General features: G+C 32.3%; 2 protein-coding genes across 2 annotated transcripts; both read left to right on the forward strand.

Annotated features, from left to right (window-relative positions):
• Positions 1-814: 814 nt before the first annotated feature.
• Positions 815-6,379, forward strand: LOC113518993 (uncharacterized; the record flags this gene model as incomplete). The annotated part of the gene is made up of 6 exons (XM_052898486.1): positions 815-824; positions 2,808-3,713; positions 4,094-4,666; positions 4,732-5,289; positions 5,482-5,591; positions 6,170-6,379. Coding segments are annotated over exons 1-6 (2,367 nt in total), but the record flags the coding sequence as incomplete, so codon positions are not given.
• Positions 6,380-7,099: 720 nt separating this feature from the next.
• Positions 7,100-25,954, forward strand: LOC113509492 (uncharacterized). Its single transcript, XM_052898487.1, has 10 exons — positions 7,100-7,232; positions 8,618-8,829; positions 9,455-9,598; positions 11,028-11,102; positions 12,416-12,446; positions 16,348-16,380; positions 20,890-21,123; positions 22,488-22,693; positions 24,121-24,264; positions 25,117-25,954. Exons 1-10 carry the CDS (start codon positions 7,226-7,228, stop codon positions 25,201-25,203), a joined length of 1,173 nt encoding a protein of 390 aa, XP_052754447.1. The 5' UTR covers positions 7,100-7,225; the 3' UTR covers positions 25,204-25,954.
• Positions 25,955-26,579: the final 625 nt, after the last annotated feature.

The following is a 26,579-nucleotide window of genomic DNA, read 5'->3' on the forward strand; positions in this document are numbered from 1 at the left end:
GTGACATATGACAACTGACACTGACAATCGTCAGCTATCAAAGTATATATATTTTTATTATATATATATTTTTAAAATTTGGTAGTAAACGAAATGTCTATTCAATATGTATGCACTCATTATCACTTATTATTGTTCCACTGTTGCTTCTTTTTATAAGAAGAGGGGTTTTTATTATCACATTGACAAGATGGCTTAGTATCGAGTTTTATCTCTAATTTTTTTTACTTCTACTGGTGTGTTATGCGAAGACTCTTCTAAGAGTATTGTGCATTGTTTCCTTTTGCCTATTACAACATCATGATCTTTTTAGCCGATTTCAAACTACTTTTAAACCTAAGATTTGAACATAGAGTTCCTTTATAACGAACGGTCCTGAACCACCTGCATTCACTGATTCTCTGCAAAGAGTTGTAATGTTTTATATCTCGTTATCACTCTATTCTAACTGGAAATCGTCTTATACGCTCTTTGCGCATATAAGGTCACTATTGGGTATTACAAAATATTAAACCCCTTTGTTTCTCTTATTTATTTATTTTTCTGCCCTTATACTAATTGTTTAGAATCGGTGTAATGTAACTACACCGATTCTAAATAATTGTACAAAAATGTTATATCATAAAATAGTCCATCCAATTGATAAATAATAATCATATCCAAATAATAAAAATAATGTTACTGAATATACTAACTGATTCAATAGTACCACAGATAATGTATTACTTTTTTTAATGGATGATAATGAAATAGTAATCCCGCCTGCGCTATCGGTATACGCTGGCGTGGCATCAATGGGAGGTGATAAATAAGGATGAAAGCAGGTCAGTTAGTCCATTGTGAAGAATTTCGAGAAAATTAATCACGATGGTTTCCAGGTTTTCCAGGAACCGCGTGGAGATCGACCTGATAGGGTACATTGCTAGCAATGAAGCTGTTAAACCTTATTACTACCAATTCCTTTCCCTCCGATAATATAATACTATCTAGTAATAACGAATCCATCAAATTTTATCATTCGCTACTAATGTTTGCCATATTTCGTTTTTCAAGCAACATGCAGGGATGAAAATTTTAAAACAAAGGATTCAATAACACCTCATATAAAAATCGTTCGACCTATATAAACTGAATATACGTTACAGTAAAGATGTGGAGATACCTACATATAAATATGTGTCTACTCCCGAAAACCGGGAATATTTATAATATACTCGTAATATTTCTTTTTTTTTTATCAAAAAAAACATTAGTCTGTACTTACATTATTTTTGTACGAGAATAACATTTTACATGCTTGTAAGTACGTAGGTACTGTAAGACTTTATTATGGAACCAACATTTAACGATTACATTTAATGGTAATTGTTTAATAATCATAAATGTTACTAATACTAACAATACTAGCTTTTCGAATCGGTAATTGCTTTATTTTTTTATGTTTAATCATATAGCTAGTGCGCAGAATTAGTGTTACTAAAAGCAATAATGTTAAACAAAAGCGTTTGCGTATTTTTGTTAATTTTTATTTGTCATTGTACTGGTATGTACTTAATATATGTAAATAACAAAAAATTGTCACCAACTCACACAACTGGTCTTAATATTCGTATTATATATATTAAATAAATAATAAGATTTGGAAGCCCTTAATTTCTATCATTTATTATTCAATATAACATAAAAGACCCATCTTAGAACAACTAGAAATAAGGTCCAAACACAAGCCTTTCAGAACAGTTCATTTACCAACCGAAAATTAGACTCGGAACCAGTTTTATAGAAAGCAACTTACCTCCCACGGTGATCGTCATATTCGTGTAATTGTAATGATAAACGTAAATAATATGTTTACTTCAAACGTGTTGATTGTAATGTATTTCATCAAACGTTACTGTAAGAAACCGTATTATTATAATAAATATTCTTTGTGATCTCGCAACTCGGTATCACTGGAAGAACATGGCTTGATTGATAGTAAATAGTTCCCTTACGTAAATGATTAATCTAAGTATCGTATACGTCGTAACTATTATCAATATTTACAATGAATCAACTAAATAAGATTGAATGAATGAATGAATGAATGAATGAATGAATGAATGAACGGTTTATTTTCTCTTCACAAAAGGTGGAACAGAGTAACAACATGAGGTACAATTTGAAATGAAGACCAGTTTTGTGAGAGACTGGTGCTTGCGGTAGGTTTAGAAGAACCTGTGTTACAAGTCACCAGTGCCCCATCTCCATGGACTACACAAATACAAGGCAACCAATTAGTGTTATAATACACAGATAACAATAATAAGATATATATAAGAATAAACTTAACATTAAAACTTATTTCTAGTATATAACTTAGGCAAAGTTAACAAAAAAACAAAATACAGACTATGTGTGCGCGCGCGCGCGCGTGTGTGTGTGTGTGTGTGTGTGTGTGTGTGTGTGTGCGTGTGCGTGTGCGTGTGCGTGTGCGTGTGCGTGTGCGTGTGTGTGTGTGTGTGTGTGTGTTCAACCAAATAGAGTAGAGATAGATACATAATTTAATTGTATCACTTACAACATATAAATAACATTAGCCATTGGTACTTATTTAAGGAGATCTTAAATTGATGGAGACAAAAGACCTTCAGTTTGCTGATAATTGAGGGATTTTAGATATTTGATGATTGATCTTTTGCAACTTGATCTATGCAAGATTAGTAGTTTATATTCATATAAGTGAGGTTTCGTTATACTTATGCAAAAACAATTTAAAAGAGTCTATATTACCATTAAACTTAAAAATTTCTTACTACTTATTTCAGCATTGAATAACGATATCAAGAAAGATAAAATAGTAAATGAAATAATGCAAAAAGTGCTTAATTTTACATTAAAATCATTACCTGCAAGTACTTACAGAGAAAAAATTAATATTTTGAAGAAAATTGAAAGTAAATTGCAAAAAACTGTGGATTCATTTGGCCCGCGTGGTGATAAGTACAAACAACTTATTATGCAAGGAATAAAAGCAATCTCTTTAAATGATGCCAACAAGGTTAATAACAATAATACATCTAACTGGAATATGATTCGTAAAAACAATCTCAGATTCAATAATTTAACATTTCACAATTATAACAATAAAACTGATAATAAAGAAAAAACTGTAAAAGATATTGCTCATAGAATTGAAATACTGGCTAAAGAATCGTTAGAAGATGCTAAGACACTTGACGAAAAAAGGAGAATTATTGAAAAGATAAGAAAGAAGATTACAAATTTAGCTAAGAAAAAACACATCATGATTCATAATAAACATAATGATATTAAAGCCTTTAGTGACCTGATTACACAAGGAGTAGAGTTAATGATGCACAGTATTTTGGTAAATAGTAGTAGACGAATACCTGTTGATTTCGTTAATATGTACAATGTAGATGATAAAAACCCTATAAGTTATGAAGCGATTGCAAATGTAAACCAAAGAATTGATATCAGTACAAACGTCCCAATAGATATCAATAGCAATGAATTATCGACTAGTATATATATGAATTTAAGTCATGATTTGCCTTGTGAAATAGCTATAGATAGAGCATGTTCTAAAATTAAATCTATTAACCAAATGAAATGTGCCATGGAAGATAGCTATGTAACTGTAGATAAACTATGTAATGGAGTTTATGACTGTGGTGACAGATCTGACGAATATTACTGTGTAGCAAAAGGTATGAGTAATGATTAAACTATTTATGTTTTTATATAATATTGAGGTGGCAAACAAGCATACGGCCCATCTGATGGGAAGCGATTACCGTATTGCCGACTCTGAAGAAATGTCATAACGCCTTTTTTAAAGAACCCCACCTGTAATCTCTTGGAAAAACTTCGACTATGCTAATTCCATACATAGGTAGGAGGAAATATCTCTGAAACTATACTGTACGTGATTATCCAGGCTCTAAGATTTAAGATATTTCTTCGTAACGTGACGTATTCCTAAGTAAGAATGCTACAAACTAAAAGCTTAAACACTTTATACAAAATTTTATTTGATAATAAAATAAAATTAAATGCATTATAATTAATAAATTGCTTTTTTCTATAGCTGCCAGAAAAGTACAAAATGCTACTAATATAGTATTAGAAATTGAATCTAAACTATTACGAAGATGTATAAACACCAAAGTTAATAGTTCTATTTTACAAAAGCAAAACAAAATTTTGAGTAATGTGTTACAAAGTCAATTAAGTTTTATACAAAAATACACAAATACAAAAACACTAGAAGAAATAAAAGGAAATAATGTAATTAAAAAGACAATAAATGAAGTAGCCATTGTTTTAAGTTCCGTTTCCTTAGCTCTTGAAGGATCTATATGTCCGCGTTACTATAGTCGTCGTAATGCAGAAGATATGGCACAAAATTCTACCAATTTACTAAGTGAAGATTTAGATAAATCCGATCTTGAAATACCTTTGAAATATTGTAGTTGCGACAATGGTTTTTGTGCTATTAATAACTGTACTGCTATGTGTCGACGTGTATGTTGGGAAAAGTATATACTAGGACGATTTGGATGTCAAGCAGTCGGGGAAAACTCAAGTATACCACTAGACTTTCTCTGCGATGGCAAACTTGATTGTTATGATGAAACTGATGAAATTGGATGTATATTTGGTAGGTACATAATTATTTTGAATACAACTATTATAAATGCATATTTATTTATTTGATTATTTCAGGAGTTACTTACGCAAAATTTGAAGCAGTCGAAATGTACAATATGATACTTAAAATTATAACATCCAAAGCGTCATCTGATAAATACGCTTCAGTTCGAAATCGATTGTTATCATTACATAGCTCTATTAAAAAACTACAAAACCTCACAGTGAAAGCCAAACCCGATACCGTGTCGATTAAAGCTGCCCGAGATTCTAGTTTTGAAATGTTAACGTCAATTTATAATGATATTGTGAATAAAAATGCAGTAAATTTGCGTGAGATGGATGAAGCTCACGTATTTTTAATGTCTTTGAATGAAAAATTAGTGATTGCATTAAAACGGTCGAATACGGGCAACGAACGTATTTTAACAACAAACGGATGCTTTTGTAAAAATGGTCGGTGTGTTCTGGTTGAATGTTCTAAAAAATGTTCACGAGCCTGTTCTGCTGAACCAAAGCTAACAAGATACTATTGTAAAGGTGAATTGAAAAATAATTTTATACCAATTGAAAGTATTTGTGATGGGAAAAATCAATGTCCAAATGGAGATGATGAAACAAATTGCAAAAAAGGTGAGTAAGGTTATTAAAATTTAATGTAGAGACTTGAATAATATCCCATTAAAAAACAATACCGCTTTAAGAAGTATTCTATACTTTATATAGAATATGGTACCAATAAAAAAAAGCTAATAATAGAGATTGCAATTCAACATTTTCAAGTTAAAGTAGTAAAAGTTATTGATTTTTTGTTTTTACATTTAGATATATGTCGAAAACATCACTTGATGGTTTTGCGAAACAGCCTCTCAGACGTAGATATAAAGTATAAAGGAACTGCTTTGGGTGAAATTCTTAATTCCTGGAAATTGAAGGTACTTATTTGTTTTCTATTCTCAAGATTTTATGCTCTATCATAATCAATAATGCCTATCGCATTGCACACTGTGTAACCTTCTGCGATTGTTCAAATCATAGAATTTAACGTTGTTAAGATAACATCTCCTATCCTCTAGCATAGTTATAAAAGTTTTGTAATAAGTAATATAATATAATATATATATATATAATATAATATATACATATATATATATATATATATATATATATATATATATATATATATATATATATATATATATATTTTGCAGCAACTTTCCAAAATGCCTGTCATATAATACCTATATATTGAAAATATTACTCTACATTCTATTTTTAATTGAATTTTACAAGTATTCAAACTAATGTCCAAAACCTAACTAAACTTCAAAATATTGGTAAATTTAAAAATGAAGAATCCTACCATTGAATAATTTCGTAATTATTATAATTGCGCGGGTGTTGCTAGTCAATCTATATCGAAATCGAGCTATAATTTCTAGCTCTCAGATCTCAAAGCTGTTTTAAAGTTATAACGTTAAGGTATAGGTTAATTTAAATATTCATCACACAGGTTACCGCCACTCTGAATATAGCCGAGAACAATGGGCGTCCAACGATCACAATTTTAAAAGATGTCGTTAGTGATATCCTTAGAGATCTGGTGGAGTCTTATACTTCGGTAGATGAAGTCAGGAGATCTAACGGAAATGAGAAATTCAATAATTTTGTCTATAAGGATTTCTTTAAATTATCTCAACAAATTATAAATATATTAAAACAATGTGGACAATAATTTGTTAATTCATTTGTATATTTTTAAAGCCTTGAAAGACAAAAAGAAAAGAAAGCCTACTGTGCACACTGCAGATGATTTTTAATGTATTGGAGATTTTTTATAAAGTCATTTACATGGGCACCTCTATCACACTTATTCATTTCGTTCAAAAAAAGCTAATTCACGTGTTGTTTTGATGTAAAGGGAAAATCACAGTACTACTATTAATAGTTAGGTACCGTAACTTATGTTACAAGAGTTTCGTATATAGAACTGTTTTCTCTGGTGTTGCAAATTTTCATAGGCTGCAATTCTGCAGCCAGAATTTACCAGATGTTTGCCCTATTTTCCCAAGTCTTTAAGTCCAACGAGAGATACTCTTTTGAGAAATGCCTTATAAAGGCTTTAGATTGATAAGTATTTTAGTAGAAGTTGCAACAAAATGTATGATCTAAAGACTAAATAAGTACTCATAGAGCTATACATAAATTTATATATAAATTATATATGTATTGCCGTTGTTAAACTCATATGAGCTACCAGAGATATAACCTACCTTAGATTATCTCTAGTAGCCTGCATAACTTCCCATTGACTTAGATAGTTTTGCTTTTGGACCTTGTAAAGTCTGAAATGTCTCCAAAGATTACAAATACTTATATCTGGTAGTAAATATGTGGTAGTTTGTAGAATTTCTACCATAAACTATATATTTGACAGTATAGTAAAATATAACTACACCTATATATATAATCTATTATCAGATAAGACAAGTGTTTCAGAGTTCGAAGCAGGTGGAGCGCCACGTCGCGCGAACGCATCAGTCAGTGTTTAGCAACACCGCCAATCACAATGGCCGGTAAGTACAAAAATTATGATGATTTTTTTATATACTGTTATCTATTTTGGAAAATAGCGAAATAAATCACGTTGTCAGTAAATTTCAATGAAAGATTAATTTATTCCGAACAATTATATTAGTACTATAAGGCAAACGAATATTCTATATAGTATATTGCAGCGATATGTCTGACCTTGGATGTAATTATTTCTAAATATACCTAATCTGTGAAATAAGAACTGAAATCAGCGACGAGATGCTAATAGTCTATTATGTATATATAGTATGGTATATACAACTTGTGATTTCATAATTGTTCTTATAGATATTTTGAGTGTATAGTGGTGCAGGGTTTTATTTGGACTTTTTCTTCATCTTTCATATTTTTTTTATTTTTTTTTTTATACAACTTAGAATGGCAAACAAGCGGACGGTTCATCTGATGGAAAGTGGTAACCGTCGCCTATAGACATGAACAGTACCATGGACATAACAGAATATACTGTTTCGCCCATGATACCGCCCATGAGTTGCCATTCCTAAGGACTCAGATGTTATTTCTCTGTACCCTGTAAATTCACGCCATATTCCATCCTTCAAACCGAAACACAGCCATACAAACACAACTGCTTTGCGGTTGAAACACGAATGTGACAGAGGTACCAAAGCAAACGATTTTTGTACAAAGTCTCCCTCTCCCCAAACAACCCCATCGCAGTAATATACACTCTGAATCCTGGAAACCATTATGTTTGATTGTTGCTGAATTCTTCACAATTAATCAACTGACCTAACATCATCCTGACGTATTCCTAATTGGTATTCTGTAAATGAACCTGGTAGAAAACCGTTTTTTTTATCTTTCTTTTCTGTCGCTATGTTTTTTGCGACAACCTTTTTATCTGTATTATTATTATAACTGTGTATACAACTGAGATTTTTTTTTAATGTATAAATTAAGTATATGTAAGGTTGTAAACTATGTGGTAGAAAACCGTTAGATGGGACTAAGGATGTTATCACTTCATTGGATTGTACCAAAAGTAGCATTATTTTGATTGTAAATATCTGTAGGCTGCGGTTAACTTTTCAAACTGAACCCACGAAATATTTCTTTGATCAAGTCTGATTCCAAATAGTACAAATATTCTATGACATTGTTAGATAGATAGATAGATACTCTTTATTGTTTCCTCCAAAAGATTACAATAGTAAACTTATTATAAATATAAATAATTACAAGAAATAATCACAATGAGAAAACAATGGGCGACCTTATCGCTAAGAGCGATCTCTTCCAGGCAACCTTTGGATGGAGAGGAGTAATTATAAACAATTTGGTAGGAGGCACGATGAAAAATTTTGTTACTTCTATATTATTATATTGTTCTTTATTATTCAAGCTCCTGATGCATTGCGCTGGGTGAAAGCATGCCTGAGTCAGAATTGCATACCCCCAGGCGCTCTACTGGTGGGTTACGATTCTGATAAAGAGGAGATTTATGCAGCACGAGCAGAACACGAGGGCGACATAGTACCAGCTAAGTTTATACCCTCAAAGGGTGCCTGCTACATCGCGTATGATGGTGAAGAATTGGCCAAAGACCAATTTGAGGTAAGTTAGAATCTACAGAATATTAAAGATCGAGAGGTTTAAAAGACTAAACATATTGTGTAACTCACCAATTAAACTGTATTAAGTAGTCCAACATATGGTGTTCTTGTTAATAAACTACTACTAACTAATAAACTAGTACAAATTAAAAAAAAATCTTAATTGACAGGCAAAAGTTAGATAATCCAGCAAGTTACTTTTCTATTCCGTTTGCCTACCAGATGAACTGTCTTATCGCTATTTACTGTACAGATAATCTGGTAGTATTATTTTATTGTTACCTTATTTCCTTTGGCTAAAACAGAATATCAGTGTTTTGCTCTTTTAAGGGCGAAGCAATAAACTGAGTTGTGACCATTTTGTGCTGTTATGGTATACGCACAAAAAGAAAAATTGTGTTTGGCTTTTATGTAGTTTATTTTTATACATTTCTCTTATCTCACTTTTTATGCATATCTGTGTCTGTTGTCATCTGTGTGCTGTAAGTAATGCAAATAAATTATATATCTATCTATATATCTACTAGAACCTGTCCTTAGTCTCAGAATTAAAAAGACGAACTTTGTATAAAATCCTCCAATGTTGTTTTTTTTTTGATAGCCGTCATTATGGTATTTGAATGTAGGTCCTTGTGCCCATGGAGCTGTGCTGGCAAGAAGCATACGACGGCGCAGTGCCTCCCAATGCAGTAAAGGCTGGCTCCGCTGCTGATGGGGAGGTACTATATTTCGGCAGGGTCTGCCACAACGCTGCTTATATTCCTGGCAAGGTACATATACATAATACTTTCTACATAATGTCCCTTAATTACAAAATAAAAAAATTGTACAGCAGCTAAATAGGTTTGGGCTACTGAGGAAGTAATCACTACGTTCGTTCTTGCATGCATGGTTAATTCCCGATGAATTAAAAAAAAATGATACGCTAATAAACTATTTTCATTCTCATCTATCACCCTTCACTGGTGTTCCGCCAGCGTATCCCATTAGCGGAGGCGGGATCACCATACCATTTTCACCCATAAAAAAAAATAGGTTTGGGTTACTGAGGAAGTAATTACTACGTTCATTCTTGCAGGTAATAAGATCCATAAAAAAAAGATATCGAAATAAACGTACCTACAACCTAAAAATATTCCTTCGCGTTGTGGAAAAGTAAATAAATAAATATTTGTAATCTCGATTTACTTTTTTTTTTAAATGGATGATAATGGAGTGGTGATGATAGGTGAAAAATGAAAAAAGCAAGTGAGTCAGCCCATCGTGATGAATACACCTGGAATTCAGCACGACGGTTTCCAGGGGGAATCGCGTGGAGGTCGACCTGACTATTGCTAGCAGTGGGACTGATAACCCGCATTACTAACAATCCCTTCCCCCCCCCTCACCCTTATTTTTCATTTGATTATCGTAATTAATAATACATAAATTATAACAAAATCAAATATAATGATCTTGAAAGTAGATAAAAGTGAAATATTGCATTCTATAACTAATTTGACGATATATGGATCTGCTAGCGGTATTATAGCGACCGTTATCCTTCTTAGTACTAATAAATCTTATTTATTTATTTATTTAAAGGAACACCAACAGCATAATGCAACACACATATAACAAACATTAAATACAATACAATATTAATGCACATGCCTATTATAGGTATTCACAGCATTTACTTTAACATAATTATATAGTACGAAGAAATTACTTTGACAGAGGGAGACTTTGTACAAAAGTCGATTGCTTGGATACCTCTGTCTCATTCGTGTTTCAACCGTAAAGCAATTGTGTTTACATGGCTGTGTTTCAGTTTGAAGGGTGGGATATGGCGTGAATTTACAGGGTACAGAGGAATAACACCTGAGTCCTCAGGAATGGCAACGCATGGGGCATCATGGGCGAAACAGTATACTCTGTTATATCCATGGTACTGCTCATGTCTATAGGCGACGGTTCCCACTTTCCATCAAGTGGACCGTCAGCTTGTTTGCCATTCTAAGTTGTATAAAAAAAATGAAGTAACAATTTTAACGAATTAAATACCTGAAGAAGGTAAAATCCCTTAAAATAATATTAATAAAAAGAAATACTAGACTACAAATATTTTAAAAGTTGCGTTATTAGTTATAGAAATATACATGTAACCTAAGTTATGAGTAATATCAGTAAATACGAAAATCTTTATTGTATTCTCAGATACATCCATCCCACGGCACGTGTTACTACAGTTACGATGGAGAAGAGAGATGCAGCGCGGAGTATGAATGTCTCGTATTAAATTAGTTTAAACTGACTGAACTTTATTTTATTTATTTATTTATTTTACTTATTTATATGTTATTATGTATGTATTTGTTAGATATTATTAGAAATCTAACAAATTTGTTAATATAATTTGAGTTATCAAAAAATTATATCTAATATTAAAAATTCTTTTTTTAAATACCTAACTGGATATTTAAAAATAGAATTTCAAACTATCAATTATTTCGTATTATTTTAATTACTAAATATACGTTTTTTTTTATAGACGGCTAAAGTAGTGTAACTTTATAAAGTCCTGTGCCACAAATCTTAAAAAGAAAACCGTAGTACATCGAATTTAAAAATGTGTAACTAAATTACCAGTAATAAGAATGTTCAATTAGATATTTTAATTTGAAAAATTCTAAAAATTATGTTATGGTTTTATACTTATATTACATATAAGTTGTTTTGTACAAATTGTAAAATAAATTACCTGTATAATTTTTTTTAATACAAAATAAAATTGAGGATCGTTTTTTCTTATTTATTCCAGACTTACTTATAACATAGATCCTAAAATTAATTTTACACATTACTCAGACATTTCCCTTTAAATAATTGATTATCAGCCTTGGATATTAAGTCCACTTAATATCCGTGTACCTACTTGTTATAAATAATATTATATCTATATATTATTATTAATATATAATATTTTTCTAATCTTATTTCTATCCCACTTCTGTTCCACTCACGTAGTTTTTTTAATGGGTGATAATGAAATGGTAACCCCGCCTGCGCTAATGGGTTACGCTGACGGGGCACCAGTAAAGGGTGATCGATGAGGATGAAAACAGGCCAGTTAGCCCATCATGATGAATTCATCAGGAATTAATCATGATAGTTTCCAGGGGGAACCGCGAGGAGGTCGACCTGGTTGGATATATTGCTAGCAATGGGATTCTTAGTCTCCATTACTAACAATCCCTTTTCCCCCCAATGAGGGGTGTTAGGTGATGATGAAAGCAGGTCCGTTAACCCATCGTGACGAATTCCACTAAAATTAACTACGATAGTTTCCAGGGGGAACCGCGTGGAGGTCGCGCTAATAAGGTGTATTGCTAGTAACGGGGTATTTAGACCCCAATACTAACAATCCCTTCCCCACCCACTCACGTGTTTGTTACTCGTACCAAGCAGTTGCGCTGTATGGCTGTATTTAAATTGAAGAGAGGATTATACCAATGAAACTAAACCGAAGAGGGGGAGGGGTTGTTAGTAATGCGATTTGCCACGTCTATTGTTAACAATATAAATTCATTAACTCTAATTCTCAGAAAAAGCACGAGACGTTCTATGGGTGTCACAGTATGTTCATTTATATTATTATTCACGTCTATAACTAACAGTTTCTATTTTATATCAGCTGTCAGCTCATTGATTAGATAAAGATTAAGAATTTGTTTTGTAAAAAAAAAAGTGATTGTTAATATAATAAAATTAATACGAGGAAAATATGAGCGCGAGAATCACGGAAGTAAAAAGAATCATCGAAATAGGTTCAGAATTAAGGAAAAATTTTATTTGTTTTACAAAAAAAAAATAGATGAATGCAAAGTACACGTTTTAAACTATGTGGAGTAACATAGTATTTACTAATAAATAAATGACGAAAATAAATTATCAACTTTTTTATCGTTCTGATAAATTAATGTTATTCATCGTATATCAAAATTATCTATAATATTATTATATCATACAATAAGTATTTATAGGTAAATAATTATTTATCATATAATAATTTATATATGTATCTAATATGCTCGTAATGGATTTCGCATAAAGTGATTAATTACAGGAAAACATGCTAAAAATATACCTGTCTCCGTCGATGTACCTCAAACAACCTTTTCTAAAATGCACGAAATCATTAGATAATATTAAATTATTAACTGAAACCTTTAAAATAAAATATAGTGGCTGGGCAAATAATAAGAAATGATAGGTGAAAATGAAAGCAGATCAGGTGGCCCATAGTGACGAATTCAGCAATTAATCACTTAATTAATCACGATGGTCTCTAAGGGGAACTGTAGGTCTAGCTGATATGGTATATATTATTTATGCAACTTAAAATGGTAAACAACTTGACTGCCCACCTTATGGAAAGTGGTAACCGTCACCTATAGACATGAGCAGTACCATGGGCACAACAGAGTATACTGTTTCGCCCATGATACTCCCCATACATTGCCATTCCTGAGGGAGGACTCGGATGTTATTCATCTGTACCCTGTAAATTCACTGCCATCCTTCAAACCGAAACACAACCATGCGAACATAAATGCTTCACGGTAGAAACTCGAATATTGGTACCAATGGGATTTTTATACCCCATTATTAACAGTCCCATAGAAATTATTAGGCCAATTTATAAAATCATTATAATGTAAACGACAAATGGCACTAAATTGTAATAATATTCAAGTAATACCTAGTTTGAGTCACTATATACAAATATTAACACTAAATAAGAGAGTGTGACTTAAAACACTTTCTATAAGAATGTTTCTATGGGTGATAATGAAATGGTAACCTCACCTACGCTATCGGTATACGCTGGCGGAACACCAGTGAGAAATGATAGATAAGGATGAATGCAGATCCGTTAGTTTATCGTGACGAATTCTACAAGAATATAAATAAGGCTGACGCGTCATGTTACTTTACTTGTATAATAAATTAATAATTTATAATTAATTAATAATTTTTTTTTCTGTATAGCTTATGAGCATTTAACTTAAACTTGTACTTATTTACTTATAATATGATCTGATATTACTTAGTAGTCTGTATTTACAAAAATTTATTATTTATATTTAAAAAAAAAGACTACAACTGAGTTTCTTCCCCGTTCTTGACTGAAATTTGCGTTCCCAATGGATAATAAAATAATTAAAAAATGGATATTCATGGGCGATACAGTATACTCTGTTATGTCCATGGTACTGCTCATGTCTATAGGCGACGGTTACCACTTTCCATCAGGTGGGCCGTCAGCTCGTTTGCCATTCTAAGTTGTATAAAAAAAAATTAAATTTACTTGAATAAAAATCTTTCTCTCTTTCTATTTCCTAAGCCTATTTCTCCATCCATTGTGATATACGAAACAAAAACTGTTTACATATCATTAACTAATGATTACCACATTGCTTTTCTTAATAAATATTTATTTTTAATTGAATTAAACCAATTATTACTTTGGCCTATATAGTTCTGCAGCAGACGTATCTGCTCTAGAGACTGCGAAAATGGAATACTATCTATGATCGTGACTTTTTTGACGTAATTCAAATAAAAAGTCGTCGGTGTCCTTCTCCATACGAAATATCATCATCATCATCATCATCATCATCATCTCAACCATTATTTGTCAACTGCTGGATATAGGCCTCCCCCATAGACTGCCATAAAGAACGGTCCTGAGCCACCTGCGTCCACTGACTCCCTGCAATGCATTTGAAGTCGTAACTGCAACTAGGGAGTTCGTCCTACACTGCGTCTGTACGGGATCTCCACGCAAGAACCTTTCTACTGTGTGTAATGCAAATAGATATTAAAGTATCTTTATTTTTTTTTTTTTTTTTACAACACAGGGGGCAAACGAGCATGCGGCTCACCTGATGGTAAGTGACTACCGCCGCCCATGATCACCCACAACACCAGCGGCATTGCAGGTGTGCTGCCGGCCTTTTAAAAAGGAATATACTCTTTTCTTGAAGGTTATGTTGTCGTATCGGTTCGGAAATACTGCTGCTGGAAGTTGATTCCAAAGAATGGTTGTGCGTGGAAGAAAGTGCCTTGAAAAACGCACGGTGGAAGACACGGTGGTTTGTGACCGTTAAAGCACCAAGAGAAGACAAACAAACTGTCATATTAAAGATTGCAGCTACTTATAAACAACTTTCTTTAATAAATATGTTCATATCGTTTATAAATTTTATATTAATATATTTTGCATGTATTGTTTTCAAAAGCATTTGTATGTAAACTAGTAGTTATAATAAGATGTTTTAGCATTGAACAATTTATACAGTGCTAATTTTCAATTTGTCTAGCAACATTATCGTATCTCAGATACAGTACAGTCCTCTTTGATGTACTTATGCAGCTTATTTATTTATGTATTGCTTCATAACTATTAGGTATAGGCCTATTGTAAATATAGCCGTGTGGTCCTAGCATAGGTTACTACCATAGGCCACCTCTTCCGTGTTCCTGTATTAAGTTTCTGAACGTAGATGTCGATCTTTTTTGTTTTACTACCGCTGCGTTAATTTGAATATTCAGTGAATTAAACTAGTTCACCTCTTACTTATCATGTAGATTGATTATTAAAACAATAAACTGAATCTTGCACCAACACCATACATGGGCAGAAGCGTCATTTTAAAACATCCCCAAAGCCTAACTGTAGATGTCGTAAAAGGCCACTAAGGAGGGCGAAGAATGGGCAGAAGCGTCATTTTAAAACATCCCCAAAGCCTAACTGCAGTTGCCAATCAATATAGCAAAACCTCAAGGAGGAAGCTTATATCCAGCAGTAGTCAGTTAAAGGCTGATATGATGATGGTGAAATGTACGCTGATAGGGCACAAGTGAAAGATGATAGACGAGGATGAAACAGGTCAGTTAGCCCATCCTGACGAATTCAACGAGAATTGTTCACGATGGCTTCCAGGGGGAACCACGCGGAGATATATGGACCTGATATGGCATATTGCTAGCAATGGGGCTGTCAAACTCCATTGCTAACAATCCCCCCCCCCCCGGTTTTCACATTTGTGCTCTCGAAAGTTTAACTTAAAAAATGGTGTATATTTTATCTTGATACGCCATTTAAAAATGGCATCCATTATTGAAATCCATACGTAAGTAATATTGGACAAAAACCTAGTGAACAATAAAAATATTGAAGAGTTAGATTCTAATACTAAAAAATCCTTCCCCTCTCCGCTTTAATTACAACTTACTCCGCTTTAATTCCCACGATAAAATCTTTGACAGTTCTATTATTTCATATAAAAACATCAGAGTATTTTACAGAGAAAATTTACTGAAAACGCCCATTTAATGGACAACGATAAAATAATTATTAAAACTTATTTCACGTTCAAATATCAGCATGTACATGCTCTAATGTCCATATTGATAAATGATAGTACTTAAGGTGTGTGACGATGCGTCATATCTTCAGTGTGTTTCTGAGACCCGAGTGTTACAGACGCGGTCAACATGAGAGGTGAGTTTGATAACAGATAACACTGATAACAACGCACACAGTAACATTCTAGATCGGAACACGTCACGAGATTACGTCCATGACTTTCTACTAAAAATCTAAAGTCTAATCATGTAAAACTAAATCATAATATCGAAAATTGCAGGTAAATTTAATCTTCTAATTTTAAACGATAATTAACAGATAATTATTTACATTATGACATATTAATATGTATTCTATTGTCATCTTTACATATATAATTTAAAAATAAATATTATTACGTAGCATATTTTTTTATGGGTGGGTGTCAGTCTCTATTATTAACAATCTCTTTCCCCTCCTATTATGTAGTATTAGGCATATACATAAAAGTTATTAATTGTTATAAACCACCAGTTACATATTGTTGTATATTATCTCAGCCATTAACTGTCCACTGCTGAACATAGCCTCCCCCATAAGGGGGTTTTGCTAGTAGTTCCCACCCTCGGCAGGCGGGATGACAACCGCAGTTTGACTTTTGGTGTTATTTTAAGAGGGACGCTGCTGCCCATCCCTGCACCATAAGCTCAATTAGTCGCCTCTTACGACACCCACGGAAAAGGAAGGGATGGCCTATTCTCTGCCGGGACCTACACGGCAAGATTACATATTAATAGTCTCAAATTATAATTAGGTATACACCTAAAATATCTACATATCTAAACTATTTCGATGTAAGGATAAACTCAGAAAATAGAAACATACAGTGATCTCTATTGTCTACTAAATGTTTCTGTTATAGTAGTTTTGTTTCTGTTAGAGATAAGTGAATAAATTACTTGGAGAAACCGCTGAATAAGCTGAATAAGCACAGCGTCATCTAAAACCAAACTAAACAGAGATTATTATAACATTCTAATAAATACCTTTAAAAGTAAACTGACATAAAGAGCACCACGGACGTTGAACTGTGTCATCCATGAATATAAAGTCATGCATGGTCATAAACATCAACTGATTCTATGCTTATTTATATTCTAAAATAAGTAAGTGTTAGCTCGTTTAAAATTTATAGCTTGTTTCCAGTCAACTAGATCTCTCTCTTCGTCCTCTTCATTACTGAAGGTCGTGTCCTTGAAAGGTGTCCGTTGCCACTCTTATGATGTTATTCCATTGTGCACGGTCTTCAGCTTCACGCAGCAGCTGCAAGTCAACTGGATAAATAAATAATATTTATACAATAATATTTTCTTATTGTTTTAATGGATGATAATGGAATGCTAATCCCGATTGCACTAACGGTATACACGGAGCACCAATGAGGGATGATAGGCGAGGATGAAACTGGTCAGTTATCCCATCGTGACGAATTCGACAATAAATCTATCACGGTAGATTTCAGAAGGAACCGCGTGGAGGTTGACCTGACAGAGCACATTGCTAGCAATGGGGCCGCTAAGCCCAATTACTAACAATCCTTTTTCCCCGCACTATTTTCTTATTACATTTTTGTTCATTATTTTAAGACTCATTTACAAGTAACTCATAATAAGTGTACTAATAAGTACACTCGTGTCTTAGCTGTTGACCGACAACTGCATAAATACCTATATATATATATACTTGTAAAATATTCGTTTTAAGTAAGACTTATGCTGCAGGTTATTCGCTCCAACATAATTTTATCGTTATTAGTTACAACAAAACCTATAGCATTTATTTCGCCTACAAATTATTTGAACAGCTGTTGTATAAATATTAAAATCCATATTCGAAACAAATATGTAAAAATAATGTCGATACAGGTAAACGACTTGCAACATGTGTTCAAAGTATTCTGATTATTAAATTAAAAAAAAAAATGCCATGATCATTTCAGCCGTTAACTGTCCACTGCTGAACATAAGCCTTCCCCATAAGGGGAGTTTTGCCAGTAGCTGCCACACTTATTCTTACCATAAACAAGAAAAAACAGACTTCAGTTTTTATTTAACAAAATTAGTGACACCAATACTAAAATATTAGAAATGAATTATAAATTATAAACCATTCCAGCTTCACTAAAATAGGTTTACTAAATGCAAATGGGAATCTTCTTTTTTTTTATACAACTTAGAATGGCAAACAAGCTGACGGCCCACCTGATGGAAAGTGGTAACCGTCGTCTATAGACATGGCCAGTACCATGGACATAACAGGGTATACTGTTTCGCCCATGATACCCCCCATGCGTTGCCATTCCCGAGGACTCAGGTGTTATTCCTCTGTACCCAGTAAATTTACGCCATATCCAACCCTTCAAACCGCAATACAGCCATGCAAACACAACTGCTTCACGGTAGAAACACGAATGGGACAGAGGTACCAAAGCAATCGACTTTTATACAATCTCCCTCTGCTAAAAAAGTCCCCTTTTAGAAGGGGCTTAAAAATTGAGAACTGTGATTGAATACCGTACCTTTTTGGTATCTAATCACATTCTACTTATTGGTAGGTAGGTATAAAAATATTCATACAAAATTCTGCACAACAATGCGATTTGTCGTTTCACTATTCTATTTATTATGAGACATATCTACAATTGTAATGTAAATTTAGTTTTGCGACTATACTTAGGTAGCTTCTTAGATATTCTAAACATTTATGTGACATTAGAATTAATGGTCATTCACCTCTTTATATAAAGTGTTACCAAATTATCTGCATTCCCTTTAATAAAGGGGATACAGTATTACGCATATACGTTACGATAATGAAAGAATTTCGTGTCTCATATGTCATAAAATTTTTCATACAAAAAAATATCCTTAATAAATATAAATTTTTCACCCTGGGTAAAAAGTGCCATTTAAAAAATGTTATGCTAAAACTGACGGAGTGAGCGCGACCAACGATGTGTTAGAGAAAAGTATAGTTATGAGGACGTTTTACAAGAAATGAAGAAATTTAAGTATTTTATAATTTTATATTTTTTATATAATTTCTTACTACTTAGACATGAAATTCGTTTTTTATCGTAATGTATATATTTAATACTATAGCTTGTAGCAGGGAATGCAGATAATTTAGTATATAATATAATAGAATATACTGTAATATACCTTATATATTGAATCGAAGAAATTATGTATCGAGGCGTATATTAAATTAATAACATTTAGACAAATCGTCATAGTCGTAGAATACTGACGGATCTTTATATGTAATCTTTGTCAGATCCGTCAGTATTCTACGACTATGACGAAATACAGTATCTACAAACGCTTCCACGAACACAACCCTATTTGTTATGGCCATGTGAATGATTTGTCATAAAGCATACAAAGATTTAAAGAATTAGTCAGTGTGTGCGTGAATAGGAATAACAAATGTTTTCGTTATCATTACAATACTAAAAATAGGTATTATTTTATTTAAAATTACACAAGTAATTTAGAATGTCTAGCAAAGAATGTTTCTAACATCCGACTCTCCACCTAAATGTGTTTTTTTAAGGAATTTGGATTGGCAAACGTCCTAACTGTCTGCCTGATGGAAAATGGTAACCGTCACCTATAAACATAGCTTCTTGCATTGCTATTCCTAAGGACTAAAATGTTATGCCTCAGTATGCTGTAATTTTACATTGATATAGAAATTAAGAATAAGTCTTTAATAATTGTATTAGGCCGTAGATTTTTTATTTCTGAATATAATTTATACAGCAAATGTTTCGATAGGACTCATCTTTCAATATCTCTCTTAGTACATTCAAATAATGTTTACTATATAATAATACTATTTAATAATACTAACTAACTAAGTAAAACTATAATAACATTTATATCCGTCGTGGCAGATGTAAGCTCATCATTGCCTATAGGATAAATTTAATTTGTTAACAGTGTTTTCCATCGCCGGAAAGTTAGCTTGAAAATATAATTCATATAGAGTTTTAATTGTTTAATATTGTTAATATTTTTCCTGTTACTGAAAACAGGTTATCTCACCAACAATACTGATAGCACTGTCTTATCACATTTATCTTTTTATTAAAGGTATTTCTTACAGTTATATATATAATAAAAATATATCTTATACTTCAATATTATAATGTTTTATATTTAAGTAACAAATAAAAGCCTGGCAAAATTAATAGAAAACTAAAATTGACAACTCCGTAGATTAAAGCCTAAATGTGTTTTTTTAAGGAATTTTTGGACGTCCTTGGCTGTGGAAAAAACGTCACCTATAAACAAGCTTCTTGCATTGGCTGTAATTTTATGGAAAATAGGTAATCTCCTTAGTACATTCAAATAATGTTTACTATATAATAAAAAATCATTAACATCAGTCCTGAAACAATGAAGATATGGCGTGACATACACATGAAAGAACTACAGTCGAACTTTGTTTTTTAAAAACTTACTTCTAAAAAAGAACGCACTGTCTCCTTTTTAATGGACAAAAAAAAAAAAGAAAAAAGACTACCTTCTTTTTAAGCCCATAGGAAAATAGATATTTATTTAGAAAAATAGATTTCATCTTTATTTGTAATCTGTCCAGGACGACCATATTACGGTTATGGGATGCCGCCGCCGCCGCCGTACGGCTACCCGCCGGCCATTAACATCCACATGTATCCCCATCCTGGGTTTGCCCCCCAACCTGGGTACCCCCATCCCGGGTATCCCTACCATCCCAACCTGTTCTACCCCCCGGGGGAGCCGGTCAATGTGGTGGAACAGCCATCAGAGATCGTGCCTGAATTACCTGGTGAAACTGTCGAGTTACCTTGGAGTAAGTTCGAAAACAATTCGGTTTTAATGAGTTAACGCCTATTAAATCGTACAGATACAGTATTACTATAACATGAATAGTGTAAATAAATGACCATTAATCGATTATTAAGTATATCTCGACAAATTAAATCGAGTACTCTTGATAAAAAATATATGTATCTAATATTTATCCACGTTGCATCGATTTTAATTTAAATAAAAACAAATCTGTAACTTACTTGACTTCATATTCATATAATGTTTAAATTTTATAATAAGTCTAGAATGTAATATATTATCAAATTATATTAAATTCCCCATTTAGTTACGAAATTATATCTAATCAGAACAAAAATATTTTATCAAAATGATTACGGATAAAAATAAAAGAATCCGTTTTATATCAATCATGTCATAAACTTTATAAATGTCATTCCATAATCTATAATACGTAAAAAATTAGGGCCACAAGTTCTATCCCTAACCTATACATATTTTCCTTTAAAATATTATTTTTTCCTGATGAAAAAGGCGTTAACTCCGATTTTAAAAATCTTCTAAATATATGTTCACCGGTTTTGGGCTAATCCTCTCTATAATGCCTTTAATTACATCCTATCTTTCCTGATCCAAATAATCTTCTCCTGGCTTTCATTTAAAAAAATATATATTAAGAATTATTTCTTCGGCTACAAATCAAAAGGCGATTACTTATTGAATGTAATGAAATATTTGAAGTAGTCGTTTACACTACTTGTTCTTTTGAATCACTTGGATTTGATTTGTAATTGTTCTTATGATTTGACAATCTCAATAGTTTTATTTTATTAGAATTAGTTCCATAAAAAGTTGAAAACTCTATATTTTATAAAATCATGTTTGCTTACATTAATTATCTATTACTTTTTTTTTAAATATCACTTTAATGTCACCTTTTGTCTCAAACAAAATTAATACAATATCAAATGCGACTGGTTTGTGTTAGATGCGATATAATAATATATATTTATTATCAATTATTTCCATCTAATAATGGAAATAAATATTTTTTTTTGTTTATTATTATAAAATGTAAAAGTGAGTTCATTTGTTTATTCAGCACTTTAAACAATTTAAACAACCTATTTAAACAATCGTCACAAGATTTGGTATACATATATTATTTGGGATGGAGGGCCTACTCTACTTTCCCGGTCAATGAACTTACGTCTGTTACACATACAAAGTCGTGGGTAAAAGCTAGTTTTTTTTATATAAATAAATATATATCTCCCGTTCACATATTCTTCCAGTATGAATCATTTATCCCTTTATACACCTCATGCTTTATTCACTTTCATGTTTCATATCTCCAAATAATTGTACTAAATGATTTATTTCCAGGTACATACAAGTGGGTACCAGCTTGCCTGTCGCAGAACAGCATTCCTCCTGGAGCGCTTAGGGTGGGAACTGACGCAGATGATGCTGAGATATACGCAGGCAGAGCACATCATGAAGGCGAAATCGTCCCAGCTAAGGTCATACCCTCGAAGAATGCCTGCTACATCGCATTCAATGGGGAAGAGATTCTAAAGGACCAGTTTGAGGTATTCATAATTCGATCGTTTTAAATTATTAAAAAAAATTAATTATTTATTCACTCTTACGCCACTTACCCATTTCTATCTGCCCTAGCGAAAAACCGCCTTTTGTACCTTTATGTATATTTTTATATTTCTATTTATATTATAAAACTTTATATTTCAATCTGTATTTATCTTACTGTATTTCACTTGAATTAATCAATTGTCATTCTATATTTTTATGTTTCTGGCGCAATACACAGTTAAATAAATAAATAAAATTGTCTTAAGGCTTATTACAAAGAGATGTATAAAAAAATATTACATTTATTATAAAAAATAATTAATTATAAAGCAGTCTAAATTTTCAATGAGGTTTTTTTTGTAGAAAAACAGTTAAAAAGTTGTTTCAATTACAGATTTTGGATAATAAAAGCTTTTTAATATTATATTAAGCTATAATGAATAAGCGTTTTATTAGCTTAATATCTATTTATATATTTTATTAAATGCAAAGTATTTATTTAATAGTTAATATTTCTATAAATATTTTATTGAACTACGTGTTATTTTGCGGAAGTCATATCAATGGTTATTTGATTAAAATTATTTGGACACCAGTATGCGTGCGATTGCCAACACTTGAAGATTGTCTCGTATTATTATCACCAGAAGTTCTACAGCTTTTTATCACCATCATTTTAGCTAGTAACTGCCCACTGTTAACATAGGTCTCCTACATAAGGAGGGTTTTGCCAACTTTCTATATTAGCCAACAATTTCCAACTGCCATTTCGTCCACGCACTGTTTGCGACACATATTTTTATATTTGTATTTATATACTTTACATAGTTTTTATACTGTAAAAGTCTATCCCGTAAGGGATTTTTATTGTATTTTTAGGTTTTTTTTTATATGAACAATCTGACCCTAATTAACGCTACGAGAATAGCTTACCAGAGATGGACTGTACAAGAGTCGCCTTTATGACACTAGTGCTTATGCTGTGAGACAGCTGCGCTTGCATGGCTGTGTATCGGTTTGAAGTGTCATCATCATTATATCAGCCTTTAACTGTCCACTGCTGAACATAAGCATCTTCTTGAGGGGTTTTGCCGGTAGTTGCCACGCTTGGCAATCGTATTAGCAACCGCAGTTAGTCTTTGAAGATGTTTTAAGAGGGATGCTGCTGCCCATCCCTCGCCTTTGCTTAATCACCTACGACACCCATGAGAAAGGAAGTGGTGGCCTATTCTATGCCGGGACCACACGGCATGAAGGGTGGAATATGATAGTGAAATTATAGGATACGGAGACTTAATACTGTAGTTCTCAGGAATGGCAACGCATGAAGGATACCATGAACATCATAACGCATTCCGTGATGTCGATGGTTTTGTTCATGTATATGGGCAATGTTGACCGATGTTGCATATAAAATTCGCTTCAGGTTTTGGTGCCATCGATGTTCTCGTGGCAGTTTTCGTCTGGTGGAGAAGTGCCGCCTGGTGCTGTGGAGGCTGGGGTCACAGCTGATGGAGAGAAGCTCTATTTTGGAAGGGTCACGCATGAGGGAGGCGTCACTCCCGGCAAAGTATGATAAATATAATTTACATTTTGTACCATATCTTAAAAGTAACACGGTATTTTTTTAATGGTGATAATGGAATGGTAATCCTATAAATACACCGGCGTGACACCAGGGAAGGATGATAGGGGAGGATAAAGCAGGTCAGTTAGCCCATTGTGACGATTTCAATAAGAATTGTTCACGATGGTTTCCAGGGGGAATCACGTGGAGGTCGACCTAATAAGGCATATTGCTAACTATGGGGCTGTCAAATTCCATTGCTAACAATCCCTTTCCCTCCTTTTTTAATGGGTTATCACCCATTAAAAATAAAGAAATAATGACTCCGCCTACGCTAACAGTATACGTTGGCGGTATCAGTGAGGGCTGATAGGTGAGATTGAAAATGCAGATCAGTTAGCCTATCGTGATGAATACACCAGGAATACAGTACGATGGTTTCCAGGGGGCACCAAATGGAGGTCGACCTGACAAGATATATTACTAGCAATGTGACTGGTCCCCCCCCCCCCCAATAACAAGTTATTAATTATATCACTCTTACGCTCCCTATTTTTATCTATTTTCTATTAATTAAAGTCTTGTCTATAAAAGCAGACTGTTAGCAACAACAGTTTTAATTGTTAACAGACTAGAAGGGAAGAAATTCTCGACTGAACGATGTTTTTTTTTATTTTCGTTCGCAACGCAACTTCGAATGGTAAACGAGCTAACGGTTTGCTTGATGGAAATCTTTTTAAAAAATAAAATAAAAAAACATAGGTAATAACTATAAACATCCTTTTTTACAATTCCTTCTTCCTAATTTTTCTATGATCAAAATCGGAAACTAAATTTATGGACATGTTGTTACAGATCCACCCAAGTCATGGCAATTGTTACTATGCTTTCGACGGCGAAGAGAGAGTTTCTGCAGAATATGAATGTCTAGTTCTTATATAAAGTATGTTTTAACTGTAATAGGTTTAATATAAGCAAGTCAAAAAATGTTATTGTAGCTAGGTAGGACTTTATTGTCACCACGGATGATAAAAAAACACCATGCTGCATTGCTGTCATGCCACTATTGGGTACTGTACTATAACACCTCTCCTCCCTCCTTTATAGATATCCTCACATATTCCATTTAAATAATTAAACAATAGAATTTTGGTTTGTCAAATTAATTTATTTGCAAAATACAATATAAAAAACTAACTATTCCAAATAGTAATTAATTAATTAATTATTTCTTTTACAATTAAATATACATACAGTTCATAAAGGATTCACTTATTATTCCACCTCGATTTCGCACGTTTTTTTTTTCAAAATAAAAAACAATTCATATTACTCGCTGACAATGTAGCTTTTCATAAGTTAAATATAATTAAAAATCTATTTTTTGAATTTATTTATTACAAATATAAAAAAATATTCCTCTTTATTTTATTATTTAATTAGATACCTCAGCGAATTATAATTTTTTTGAGTACCTTGCATTACGCCATGGAGGTCTAATTTTGTTTCATATATGCCGATAATAAAACAACTTTTGGAATGTACATTGTACGAACCTATGTCATTATTATATAGGGGTATGTTTTTTAGAATTAAAAAAGGAAAATTTTAAAATATTGTTCATATATTCAAGATTAGAGTTTATGCGTAAATGGATACCTTTGAATGTGTTAGAAGTGTGATAGTATGAATTAACACTATCATATTATTGTTTTATAATGAAGTATTGTCAAAAATGTATTAACACTTATGTCAGTATTTATATAGGCATTTATTATAAGTGTGAAATTTATATTGAAATGGATATGTGTTAATAATATTAATAATATAACTTATATTTTTATAATTCATCTTTTATTTCAATAACTTATTTAGTAACGTTACTAGTATAGTATTATACTGTCCATTGTAATTTCAGGATTATTGTTTTTAGTTTATATTAAAACATTGCAAGGGAATCTCTAATGGGTAACTTTCTCCATCCGTTCGTCTGTCAAAGCGCTATATCTCAGCTCTATATTAATGCTATAGCTTTGAAATTTAGTATAATTTTAATTTAGATATTGTTATATTGGAATGTAATTAATAAAAATAAAAATTAAAAACATAAAAATTTTACAAACGGGCTTACTTATCCAAGGTATAAGATGCAAAGCATTTGCACCTTGCTATTCATATTCATTAATTAATTAAACTAAAATAGTGGCAGATATGGCATTTCTAAGCCTTATTACTGTCCTGGTGCATAATCCTTCCCTCTAATATATGCAAATTAAATTATACATTTTTCAAAATTTTTGTTATTTCACAATAAGTAA

The sequence above is a fragment of the Galleria mellonella genome, unplaced genomic scaffold, assembly GCF_026898425.1.
Source record: "Galleria mellonella isolate WM207_F2 unplaced genomic scaffold, CSIRO_AGI_GalMel_v1 utg44, whole genome shotgun sequence".
Lineage (NCBI taxonomy): Eukaryota > Metazoa > Arthropoda > Insecta > Lepidoptera > Pyralidae > Galleria > Galleria mellonella.

What these genes read in the sequence shown, in the direction of transcription:
- LOC113509492 (XM_052898487.1), top strand. An exon ending in TTCTAAAGGACCAGTTTGAG is followed by an intron (nt 22,694 to 24,120) that starts GTATTCATAATT and finishes AATTCGCTTCAG; the next exon opens with GTTTTGGTGCCATCGATGTT. An exon ending in GAGGCGTCACTCCCGGCAAA is followed by an intron (nt 24,265 to 25,116) that starts GTATGATAAATA and finishes ATGTTGTTACAG; the next exon opens with ATCCACCCAAGTCATGGCAA.